The sequence below is a fragment of the Tinamus guttatus genome, unplaced genomic scaffold, assembly GCF_059628265.1.
Source record: "Tinamus guttatus ecotype Peru unplaced genomic scaffold, ASM5962826v1 Tinamus_guttatus_pri_ptg000522l, whole genome shotgun sequence".
In the NCBI taxonomy this organism is placed as follows: Eukaryota; Metazoa; Chordata; class Aves; order Tinamiformes; family Tinamidae; genus Tinamus; species Tinamus guttatus.
In genome coordinates this window covers 449,446-461,629 of record NW_028289056.1, presented here as the reverse complement: position 1 = coordinate 461,629, position 12,184 = coordinate 449,446, and the positions used below count along the sequence as shown (strand labels likewise).

At 50.3% G+C, this 12,184-nt stretch overlaps 1 protein-coding gene across 1 annotated transcript; it reads left to right on the top strand.

Annotated features, from left to right (window-relative positions):
• The first annotated feature begins 503 nt into the window (after positions 1-503).
• On the top strand, positions 504-12,184 carry KLHDC2 (kelch domain containing 2). The gene is made up of 14 exons (XM_088533763.1): positions 504-595; positions 2,144-2,311; positions 2,997-3,076; positions 3,907-4,024; positions 5,333-5,448; positions 7,288-7,369; positions 7,470-7,553; positions 9,066-9,146; positions 9,225-9,283; positions 9,735-9,844; positions 10,640-10,712; positions 11,377-11,464; positions 11,728-11,780; positions 12,054-12,184. The coding sequence occupies exons 2-14, from the start codon at positions 2,156-2,158 to the stop codon at positions 12,175-12,177; spliced, it is 1,224 nt and encodes a 407-aa protein (XP_088389889.1). The 5' UTR covers positions 504-595; positions 2,144-2,155; the 3' UTR covers positions 12,178-12,184.

Here is a 12,184-nt window from a genome sequence, read left to right as displayed (position 1 = left end):
CGTTCTTCGCACGGGTAACTCATTTGCTAAAACGGCAATTCAAAATCTTTTTACTCAATTCTGCCAAATTAGATGGTGTGATAGAGGCTCAGAGGACTGGTTAAGCTCAGCACACCCCTGCAGCAACACGGGCTCACTGCGCTCCTGTAAGCAAGGGGTCACGCTTACAGGGGCTTGTATATTGTATTTTGGATGTGTAAAGTTTATATTTCTTGTTTTTAAAAGATTATGCTTATTTATTGTTACAGAACAGCACATGTAGTACTTGCTAGTTTTCTGTTTCCAAAACTAAGTTAACAGGAAAGCACTCATTAAAATTTTATAGCAGGTTGGATGGAGGCCAGCTGTGATGATTTTTTTTTTTTTTTTTGCCATTTTTGTGATTTGCAGAAGCCCCGTGAAGTGGAGGGGGGAGATTTTTGGGGCGAATGTGTCTCAAAAAGGGGAATTTTGCGCAGGGCGACGCGTTTGGAATCGCAGCCCCGCCTGGGGGGGGCGCGGCGCGGCGCATGCGCGCGGCGCGGAACGGCGCCTGCGCGGCGCTGCCGGAAGCGGCTCCCGCGGCGGATGTTGACGCTGCGCGCGGCCCGCTGAGGTGAGCGGAGCGGCGGCCGCTCGGGGTCGCCGCGGGGTGTCCCGGCCCCGCCGCCGCCTCCGACCCGCGCCCCGTGATCGGCACGGCGGGACCCCCGGGGCGCGAGGCGGGGACGGCTGGGGTACGGCAGGTCCCGGGGGGGAACCTGGCCTTGGGGCGGGGGCCGAGCTCCGGGCCCCGAGAGCCGGCAAGAAGGGCCCGAGGGAGGGAGGTTCTTAACGGCTCTGCTGAGCGCTGGGGTGCGGGGTGCCCCTGCTCTGCCGCTGCCAAAGCCACGTCGTGTGTTAAATGCGCGACACGGCAGCTCCTCTGTCCGCCTTCCTCGGCGCCAAAGAAGCCGCCGCTGGCAGGTCCGGGCGTTGGGAGGCGTTTGGACAGCCTGGAGAGAGTCCCGGGGCGTTTGGGGCTTGCTGTGACTCGGGAGGATAGGAGTGTGTTAGTGCAGGAGGGAGAAAAAGACGAAGAGGGTGAGAGTTGACCGATGGGTGGTAGAGTGCTGTAAAAATAAATTCATGAGTAAATAGCCATGGGGAAGAGGGAGATCAGCAGAAATCTACTGAATTTGAAGCAAAAGAGATTTCAATGAAGATATGAGGAAACTTTCTAAAGCAACACATTATCTGTGCAGAGTGGTGTGGTGTCTCCTTCACTGGAGCTTCAGAAGGAAAAAAAAAAAAAAAAAAGTGAAAATCTTCTAGGAATGCTGTAGGTGTCTTCAATCTTGTCCCAGTGCAGGGTGTGGGAGGAGTCTGCTCAGGCCCTTTTCCCTTCTGTTCCTTTGTTTAGTGGCACACAACTCTGCCTGGGGCTGTCCAGCTTTCCCAGCCTTTTGATGTGGGCATGAAAGTCTTTGTGCCAGCTCCAGGTCCCGCGGAGGCGCGAGCAGGAGCAGAAGGGAGCGTGGGGAGCGACTCACGAGTGGGAAGTCACAGCCGCATCCCAAGGGTTTCCCTGTGCGGCGAGGGGGAGCGTGCGGACGCTGCAGGAGGAGCTGGCAGGGCTGATGGCAGCCCCCTGCTTCGTGCCACCCACATCTGGGGCTTTGAATTGCCTGTGACCCCAGTGACAGCGTGGCGAGGGGGCTGCTCATGTAACGGGCTCCTGTGCGCTGGGCACCCCTGGGCGCACCCCCGGGCGGCTTTGCTCTGCGTTTGACTCTGGTAGCGTTGCCCAGAGTTGCTGAATTCTGGATATTTTGTGCGGGGGAGACTCGACTTAGGCAGCCCAAAGGGACATTGATCAAAAAGCTGCAGGAGCAAAGACTTTTGTGAAAACCATAGTGTGGACAAAGCCTTTAAATTTACTGCATTCAGTTGCACCTGTGTGGAGAGAAGAGACTGCTAAAATCAGCAACTGAAACCATTGCAAATTATACAGAACTCAGGAATCCACACCTGAAACTTTCTTGATTCATGGCATGGCTTCTCCCAGTGAAACATTGCTATGAAAGATTCAGCAGTGCAGAGGGCTTTTTTTCTCTTTTTCTCTCCTCTGGTGGTTTCTGCTGCTGCTTCTCAATGCTCTGTACTGTGTGTTCTGTGCACGTAGCACCGTATCGAAATGGCAGATGATAACGAGGACCTGCAGGCAGATGAAGAGCTCCCGGCTGCGGCCGAGGACAGCTTTGAGCAGCTGGAGAACGACAGCCCCGCCGAGCGCAGCGGGCACGTGGCGGTCACCGACGGGCGCTGCATGTACGTCTGGGGAGGCTACAAGGTACGTCGGTCCCTTCCACCCTTAACCATTCTGTGATTCCGTTAAATACAGATCTTGGCAAACAGATAACAGGGGGATGCAGGTGTTGGCCTTTCTCACTGATGTTTCTGTTAGACGAGAAGGAAATGCTCTGTGATTTGAAATGTGGCCTATGCAAAGCTGTGCTTTATTTGCAGCACAAGGGTATTTTGTATGTTAATGATCGTGGCTTGGGTGTCTGTCGTGCTGGGGCGTTCATGAGCTTCAGGCAGAACCAAGTCATTTAGACAAATTAACAAGAACAAAGACGAACTTATTTGATGGTGACTTTAGTAGATAAGTTGCTCACAGTAAAACTTTAGTGTGTTGTTCTGCTACTGACACGTGGGGGGAATTGTAAATAAAACTTGGCTCATATATTTATCCTGGTTATCCTACTTGGGGTATGAAGGGACGATTTAGCTCCCTTTCATAGATGCCAGTGTCTGGCTCTGTTGGGAGCTTGTCTAGCCTCCAGCAGAAGCAGAGAGAGGCTGATTCCAGGGGCTGCCCTGCTGGGGAGAGGTACAGGAGTGCAACAGGCAGCTGCTCCTGCTGTTCTCTCTTCCACAGCCAGATCTCTGAGCAGGTGTCAACGTTCACAGGAGCCTGCGGTTCAATATGCGGAGCGTCCTGCTAATGCTGCCTTTTCTGTGCTCTTCTGCAGAATGCCCAAGTGAGGGGATTTTATGACTTCTACCTGCCTAGAGATGAAATATGGATCTACAACATGGAAACTGGAAGATGGTACAGTAAACAAACAGCTTACTAATTTTCATTTTATGGAGGAAAAATGTGAAGTAGGAGAGGCAACTTAAGCAGGCAGTCTCTGTGGGAATCACAGAAATTGTTGATGATAAGATCATCAATATGAAATGTTTTGGGCTGCCTGGTGCAGTATTTAGTTTCTGTAAATGGTGTTTGTACCATTTGTGATTACAGTGGCACATGAAGGAGAGAACCAGCACTGAGCTTTTTATTTGTTACCCTTTTAAGGAGTTTTGAAATGTTTATGCAGTTGAGGAAACTCCCACGGTTTGAAACCTGTGTTCCTGCAGTGCCAGGGAAGGGAGCAAAACGCTGCAGTTCCACAGAGAGCGAGGGCCTTGCGAGGCTCTTGGCAGTGCAGTTTCAGCACTGCTTTCAGGTGTCACCGTGGCTGAGGAGGGCCTTGAACGTGGAATGGAAACTCCTCTTTGTGGTCACAGGATTTACAAAGCACTGAAATAAGTAGCAAAGTAAAACCCTGCAGCTCACACAGATGTCTCTTCTTTGCCTGGGGATCTTTCTGGCATTTTCAGGAATGCGAAATGCATATCAGACTGCTGAACGGGGCAGGCAGGATTCCTGCCCCATTAAAAGTGATTTAATTAAATTACCTGTTCCCCACCTCCCTCTGAAATATCTCTTTACTGTTTTAAATTGTTGCATCTACAAAAGCATGAAAAACTCGACTGAATAGTCCATAGGGACTTGTCTTAGTTAAAGACATAGAGGTAATGTTAAAAACTTACACCCCAGACAAAATCGCTGTTGTTCATTTTTATCAGATAAAACATTTTTAACTCTGCCTCTAGGAAGAAAAGTAAAACAGAGGGAGATGTGCCCCCGTCCATGTCTGGAAGCTGCGCTGTGTGTGTGGACAGAGTGGTGTACCTGTTTGGAGGACATCATGCACGTGGCAATACAAACAAGGTCAGTAACGTAAAGATAAATCTGTCCTCACAAATAAGTATCTCTTCATAAGCTTTTAATTTGGTTTTTAAAACACTGAGGTTAATTTTTCAGTTCATTAAAATCCATCCTAAGCAATTGCATCATCTTAAAAAATCACGGAAGTGTTTTCCTCTGAATGGCAGGACAGGCTGGATCTCATTTCAGAGCTTAATTGTAAATAATGGGGAATGCTGAACATGTATCCAGCTGCTATGTCTTCTATAGCTTGTGCAATATAGCATTTCTACCTAGTGGCTGTATCTGTATTTCTTGAAAGCAGATAACCAGCTTTATCACCCTCTCAGCAGCTCCCCCAAATTTGAACTAATTGAAGCCATGTCCTTTTTGTGCTTGCCAAAAAGGTTTTGACTAACACAGTGCAGTGTCCAGCACTTGCATTGCCTTCATGCAGGTGATCAACTGGCTGACTTTACCCGTTCAATGGATTAGTTTATTACAGCAAGTCAGATCATGTGAAGTTTGGCCTGTGTAAACCTTCAGCTCTGCATCATTTCACGTGGTTTTACCACTGAAAAAGCACCACAGCCTGTTATTTGTTCTGGCTACCGCTGCTTAGAGCAGGTCACCCTGTATGTTGTAGTGCTTTGGTGACTGGAGTTCATATTTTCTGAAAGCTGAGAGCTTCTGGAGTCCACAGAGATAACATCAGGAGATGATTTGTAACTGCTCTGTGGTTGTTTGAAACGCTACTCTTCTCTGGATTTTCTGAGGGTATTTTGCCATATTCTGAAATTATGGTTTAAATTAAATAGTTTGGGCCTCACTTTTAAGTATAAACTGAAAGCGACCTGGGGCAATGCAGTCTGAAACAAACTGAATTTATAAAGTGTGACTTGCTTCCGACTGCTACATTTCGGTTACTTTATCTATCTGCACCAGCTATTTCTCTCAAAGTAAAATGATGTAATGTGCAAAGAAGTCGATACCATAAAAAAAATCTCTTGAACTGGATATGTTTGTTGCAAGACAATTGCTCCTCTGTACTCATCTTCATTTTATCCCATTTCAGATTCCAGATAGTAAAACTCAGTGTCTGTAGTTCTCTTGCTTTGGCAAAAGAGTGTTTGGGCCTGGAGTCTGCAAAATAAGGATTTTTGGCTCCACATTTTGTACAAAACATTGGCAGTGTTCATGTAGTTAGGAAAAAAAGCTTTAAAAGTACTTCTGTTCCAAAACATGCTAGTTAAAAGTTGATACATTAACATCAAACAGACTTAAGCTTTAAGCTAACTGTGTGGGTAAAAAAAATCTTTTTATTTTCTACAGTTCTACATGTTAAATTCCAGATCCACGGACAAAGTGCTGCAGTGGGTCAGAGTAGAATGTCAGGGGGTCCCCCCTTCATCAAAGGACAAACTTGGCGTTTGGGTTTACAAAAACAAGTAAGGCTCCAGCAATGAAGTCAGCAGAGCTCTCCTTGCGCGTGTGTTTGCTTTAATCACTCTTAGTCTTGTTGCTGTTGTATCTTTTTGTTTGAGCAAAAACTGCCAAAGGACTTTTTGCCTGCAGCACGTACGTGCTCCAGGAAAATGCTGGGTTTGTTGCCCAGGCAGCCCTTTAAAATGGTTCAGACCTTTAACCTTTGATAAATGAGAAAACCTCACTCCTAATTTGAGTATGTGTATGCTGCAAAATATCCAAGTGAGTCACAGTCCAAAATAGAGTCTCATTAAAGGCAAATGCCCTGCATTCTCAGGGCATTACTTTAAAGGTGCTGCATCCTGGTTGCTTATATCAACATCATTCCCCTTAGCAATTGCATCTGGAGTTAATCTTCATATAAAACTATCCTGGAATTCTGGGTGCCATGCAAAATGCAGTGTTTTTGTCATATCTGGTGGGACAGCTTGCGTTTCTTTGACCGCTTAGGAATGGGAAACCGTTTTGACCTAAAACTGCGTGAGGCTCTTTCACGTGATGAGCTCGGGATGTTTGTGCCGGTTACGCAAAGCAAGGAATGTGTTAGCTGAACTGCTGTTGATGTTACCCGATTTAATATGTTGGGACAGCATCCAGGATGTGCCAGGAGGCCGCCTGGCATTCCAGACCTTGGGAAAGATGAGGAGGATGAAGATAAGATGTTGACTGTGGGCGAGTTGGCGGGCAAAACGTTGCTGCTGCCTTGCCCGCTTGTTCAGCCAGGGCAGCGCTAGCTCTGAGAGGGAGTTTTGCAAGCAAAGCTTCACCTGCACAGCACAGGCATCTGCTGCCTGTAGCTACAGCTGGCCTCAGCTGTGTCAAATCAGGCTGCCCTGAGGCAGAGGCGATGGGGGGTGCTGGTTGCTTGTACCCGGGTCGTACGTGGTGATTTGGATACATAAGAGGCACCTGCGCTGCTCCGTGTGTTGCTCCCAAGAGGTTGGAAAGCGCCTGTGCTGCTGCTTGGTGGCCTCTCAGCAAGAAGGGCGGCCGTTACCTTCCTTGCAGCGTGGTGGGTTTGGTAGCCTTGTTGAGCCTGAGGGGATTTTTTGTTCCCTTTTTTCCCTTGAAAAGAATTTTAGATGTCAATCTGCTAGGTTGGGGCTGTGGGCCTGCGCTTGGTTAGGCAGTGCAGACGGTTTCCTGGTATCTTGTAATTTAATAAAACTTTCCGGCATAACCATGCCATTCATTTCTAAGAAGCACTGAACTGCAAACAAATATAAATTCCATTTTAAGAGACAAAGAGCAGCGAAATCACATTAAGTGACTGACTTCTCACAACAGCTGCTCTTCAGGCTCAGAAACAAAACACGAGTGCAAAGAAAATAAGTCTTTCCCAAGCAGAAAACCCAAAGCAGAGCCTTGGTGGGCAGCACCGCTGGTAGAGGTTGCTGCCCGTGGTGCCCCGGGCTCGGTCCCCGGCTTCCCTCCCGGTATCCGTTTCACCTGCCCCCCGTGCGCTTTCCCTCTGCGTTTCACAGCGGTAAATCCGGGTTTTGGACTCAGGGAAAAACGTGCGAAGGGCTCGGAAAGGGCGGTGGGTGAGCGCAGTGAGCCGGGAGCAAAGCTGTGGAGCCCCAGGCCTGGGAAACAGCCCCGGGATGTAGCGCAGCTCGCACGGTGCGTGGGGCCGGGGCTCCCACCTGCATAACGGCACCGTAGGCATGTTAGAAATAGTGGAGCCAGAGGGGCTGCCCTCGCTGTCCAGCTTGTGTTTGAGTACAGCCTTTGCGTAGCTTTAGTGTGTAGCAGTGAATGTGCTCGTATTTCTAATGGATCTCAACACCCTTCTGTTTCAGGCTAATATTTTTTGGAGGCTATGGTTATTTTCCTGAAGGGAAACAACGGGGAACTTTTGAATTCGATGAAACCTCTTTTTGGGTAAGCAAGCTTTTCCCACTTTGAAATGACTTCTAGTTAAACCTCAAATCTAATATCTGATTAATGATTATTAAAACTTGTTTCTTGTTGGATTTTAAAGAACTCGGGTCTTCCTAGAGGTTGGAACGATCATGTACATGTTCTGGACACCGAAACCTTTACTTGGAGCCAGCCTATAACTACGGTAATTACTGTTCTCATGTTGGTTATTTTACATTGGAGCCCTTCAGAAACGTGCGCGTTGGCTGTCCTCTCTCTTGTCACATTCTGTCAAAACGAGCGTGCCCCTCTCGGCCCAGGCCCGTCGCTGCAGTGTGTGCCGGGGCCGTGGGAGGCTCTGAGCCTGCGGATCTCCAGCCTCTCTTCCTGCCATTCTTCTAGAAGAGGTGGCGACGGAGCAAGAGGCACGTAGGTACATTCAGAATAGTTTTTTTCTGCTTTCCTGCTCTACCCTGCAGCCTTGTTTACATGTTAACAGTCTTGAGCTGCTGAGTGAGCAGCTCTCGGGTGCCCCTTGATCCCTTCCTCAGGATATAAACTAGCTCCTAATATCAGGAGCTACTGAAGGTGTGAGGGCTCTCTGCAATACCTCATGCCAGCGGGCAGGAGACGTGGGAAGTGCCTCCTGGGTCAGCAGGCAGGATCCCGCCGGAGATGCCCTGTGCGGGGCTGATCTCGTCCCTTGGCTCTTGCCAAGTTCATTTTCTCATGGGCTGAATCGCTGCCCCGTTACGGGGTGCCGCTCTGCTCATCCTGCCCTCGCTCCTGGGCAGGGAACCAGGCCGAGGTGCCACCGGGGCTGCGTGCTCCCTTCCCCACCACCCAGGGGAGGAATTAAACCCACACCCCAGGTCCCATCTGCTTTCGAAAAGTGACAAACCAGCCTTTCATCCTGCTTTGTCTTCCCATCACGTTCCTTTTCCCCCGTGGACCTCCTCTCCCTCATGGTTTTGCTGCAGGAATGCAGCGCGTGGTCCCCACCGGCCTCGCTGCTGTGTGACGCTTCGGCAGGTTGCACTTGTCTGCTGGGCTGTGGTGGAAACAGCACCAGAACGTGTGTTGTGGCTGCACGTAGAGGCCATTGGAAATGTCCCCAAGTGCTGAGACACGAATGGAGTTACGCTGCCACGGAGCTGGAGGAAGTGAAGCCTGAGATAAGAAAGCTGTTGTTCAGATCATTGAAAGATTCTTTTGTTTTTATACACGCAGGTCTGAAAAATACCTTGGAAGCAGCTCTAGAAAAAATATTGTTTAATGGTTCATTATCTCATTGTCTCGTTCTCAGTCTGAGGTTTTCTGGCCCTGCCTGAGGCTCTTCTAAAAGCAGAATTTGTAGCTTGCCACTCTAAAAGGGCAGGGGGGAGTCCTTCCTCAGTCAATTTTCTGATCTTCCGTTCATCAAGGAAAGCAAGTTTCCGTCCACAGATTGACTTACTGGATGTTTTTCCACACCCTGTCCATTAGCAGCCTCATAAATCTCACTGTAGTTCAGCTTCTTCCCCACCTCGTTGCGGATCCGGGACTCCCGGGTGTGCGGCGCCCGGCGAGGCACCGCGCCAGCCCCAGCGCCGCTGCGGGACACGTTCCGCCCCGCTCCTCTCTGCTGCTTCTGCTGCAGGTTTCCTCTCCTGCCGTTACCGCCTCCTGCGAATTCATCAGATGAACTCGCCTTCTTACTTGACGTTTTCTTTTCCAGGGTAAGACTCCGTCTCCACGAGCGGCTCATGCCTGTGCTACAGTTGGGAACAGAGGCTACGTATTCGGTGGCAGATACAGAGTAAGACCCCAGCCCAGTTTAGCCATGTGCTACTGACGCCCAAGCAGGATGTTTCAACCATCATCTGCTTTATTGTAGGAGTCCAGAATGAATGATCTTTACTACCTAAATTTGGATACATGGGAGTGGAATGAAATGTAGGTACTAAAACTTGAGCTCTTCTGCCTTTATAGCAGCATGTAACTGCATAGGAAGGGGATTTGGGGAGGGTGGTTTTTTTTTTTTTTTTTTTTTTTTTTTTCAGTGTGTGTGTGTGTGTGTGTTTTGGGGGGGTGGTTTTGTTACTTCCGATCACATACTGGACACTTACTGAACTCTAAGTAAGTGATCTCAAGCAGAGCTGATGCCCTGTTGCTGTCAGGAATTGTTGGGTACTGATAGGAGCAGCCTGGCCATTCAGGTTGGGTTGGTGTCTTCATGAACTGCCTTTTGCTGGTCTGCAGAAATTGTGTTGGGGGTCACAGGCTGTGCAGGGTGGCTAACGTGATTCAAACATCTGAAAAATAACCAGAAAAGGGAAAAAAACAGCAAAGTTCTCCTGTAGCATATGTGTAACTGTAGCATATGTGGTGCTCTCCTTTAAAACAGAATCACGCAAGGCCTGTGCCCAGTAGGGCGCTCGTGGCATTCCTTAACACCGATTTCCTCGGATCATCTCTTCCTCTTTGGAGGATTCACCACGGACAAGCAGCCCCTCAGTAAGTCATCCCAAAGGCTTTCGGGCTGTCTGTGTTTCCTCAGAGCGCTGGGCACAGCAGCTCGGGTTGTTGTGTCAGTCTGAAATTCCTGCTGAATTCCTCCCGCACGCTCATTGAGCTCCTCGCGGAGGGCAGCTCAGCCGACACCGCAGGAGTCGCTGAATGAGTTTCCACAAGTTACAGAAATCAGGATGCTCTAAGAGTGCACCGAGTGCGAGCAGGCAGAGCCGTGTCCCCATAGGTCCCTCCTTACTTTGCTCCTGCAAGGTGCTGCTTAAGGCCTGTTTTCATATAGCCTGGAGAAGAGAAGGCTGAGAGGGGACCTGATCAGTGTCTATAAGTAAGTACCTCAAGGGAGGCAGCGAGAATGGGGCTGGCCGCTCTTCAGTGGTGGCCACCAACAGAATAGCTGGAAACTGAAACACCAAACGTGCCACAGGAACTTAAGGAAAAATTTCTTCCCAGTGAGGGTGCCAGAGCCCTGGAACAGGCTGCCCAGAGAGGTTGTGGAGTCTCCTTCTCTGGAGATCTTCAAACCCGCTTGGACGCAGTCCTGTGCCACGTGCTCTAGGTGACCCTGCGTGTGCAGGGGGTTGGACTAGGTGAGCTCTAGAGGTCCCTTCCAACCTTGAGCATTCTGTGATTCTATGATAGCCAGTGTGGTGTCGTAGGTTTTGCCCCCAAAAGCTTCGTTTATTTAGTAACAGTAACACCAGAGTATGTAGTTAGTCCAACAAATATGAATGAGCTAACCGAATACTGTTCATATTGGGGGGGGTTTGTGGGGTTTTCTAGGTGACGCTTGGATTTATTGTATCAGCAAGAATGAGTGGATACAGTTTGAGCACAACTATGCTGAGAAGCCAAGGTGAGATGTTCGCTTCCCGGGAAACATAAAAAGCTAGTGAGGAAACCTTTCATGGTGGCACAACAGGGAGGCAACACCGTGCTCTTCATAGCACTTGTTTTCCAAACAATACCTCGACTGAGCAGTTTCTGCCCCAGAAGTGCTGATGTTTTGCACATAAGCACAGAGGCGAGACTAACACCAGCGTGTGACTGGTGCTGGAGAGAGTGTTTAACTTAATCCTTTGTTTGCAAAACAGCAGGAATCGCGGCTGGGGATTTAGGGTTTTATCTCCCGGCTGCAGCAGCCGTTGGGCCGGGTTGCAGGGTGGGAGCCCAGTCCTTCACCCTCTGGATGTTGCTCTGCCAGCAAAGGCTGCTGCGCCGGCGTGAGCAGGGCAGCTCGGAGCCTCCGAGAGCAGGGATTGCCCCGCGTTTTCCACGGCTGGGGCTGGGCCACGCTCTGCTGCTCCCTTCGGGAGTGACGGCCAAGGAAAGGGCCGTGTTCCCGGCTCCCAGCCGGCCCCTTGTGCCGCCCACGAACCTTCCCTCTCTGAACGTTGACTCCCCTTGGATTAGGCCATGGCAGGCAGACTGTGCATTAACTTCCAGTACGGATCCCAAAGCTGTTTTGGGGCGTGGGGGGCTCTGTTGGTCAATGTTGCGTCAACTTCTCCCGCTTGCAGGTTGTGGCACACGGCCTGTGCGAGCGAAGAGGGAGAAGTGATCGTCTTCGGCGGCTGTGCCAACAATTTACTCGCCCACTCGAAAGCTGTGAGTTAACGTGGAGCTTTCCCTTCCAGTGCAGCCCTCCCGGTGCAGCGAGGGGGACGCGGTGCTCGAGGGAGGGCCGGACCATGGCCCAGACCCCGCTCCCCGGGGAGATGTTGGGCTGCTGCTCTAGAAAGCAGGGCCTTATTCACCACCCCGGGAACCGGCCCTCCTGCCCCATCTGCGGCCCGTGGGCAGCTGTGACGGGTGGGCAGGGACAGGAGGCCACGTAACCCACCCGCCCCTCTCTCCTTCTCCGCCTCCAGGCTCACAGTAACGAAATACTGGTGTTTTCCCTGCAACCACGATCTCTTGTAAGGTAAGAAAGAAAACTTGGAACGGGCTCCGTGTGAGTGACTGGTGCAGGGCGAGGGGCAGAGCTGCCCTCATGTTTTGGTGACACTGCTGAGCATTTTTCTTCCTTCCAAGAAAGCTAGTGCAGGAAATAGCATCAGCCAGTTACAAGAGAAGCTGGTGCGATTCCTTTAATAAAGGCTGATGAGAACAGCTCCAAACTCATTAGCTTTAAATAATTGGCTTATCTCGTTGTTCAAAGCTGCGCTCAGCCCTGGCCCCTCTCCTCTCCCCCCAGGCTGTGCCTTGAGGCCGTCATCTGCTTCAAAGAGATGCTGGCCAGTTCCTGGAACTGCCTCCCCAAGCACTTGCTGCACAGCGTCAACCAGCGCTTCGGCAGCAACAACACGTCGGGCTCCTGAGCGCCCG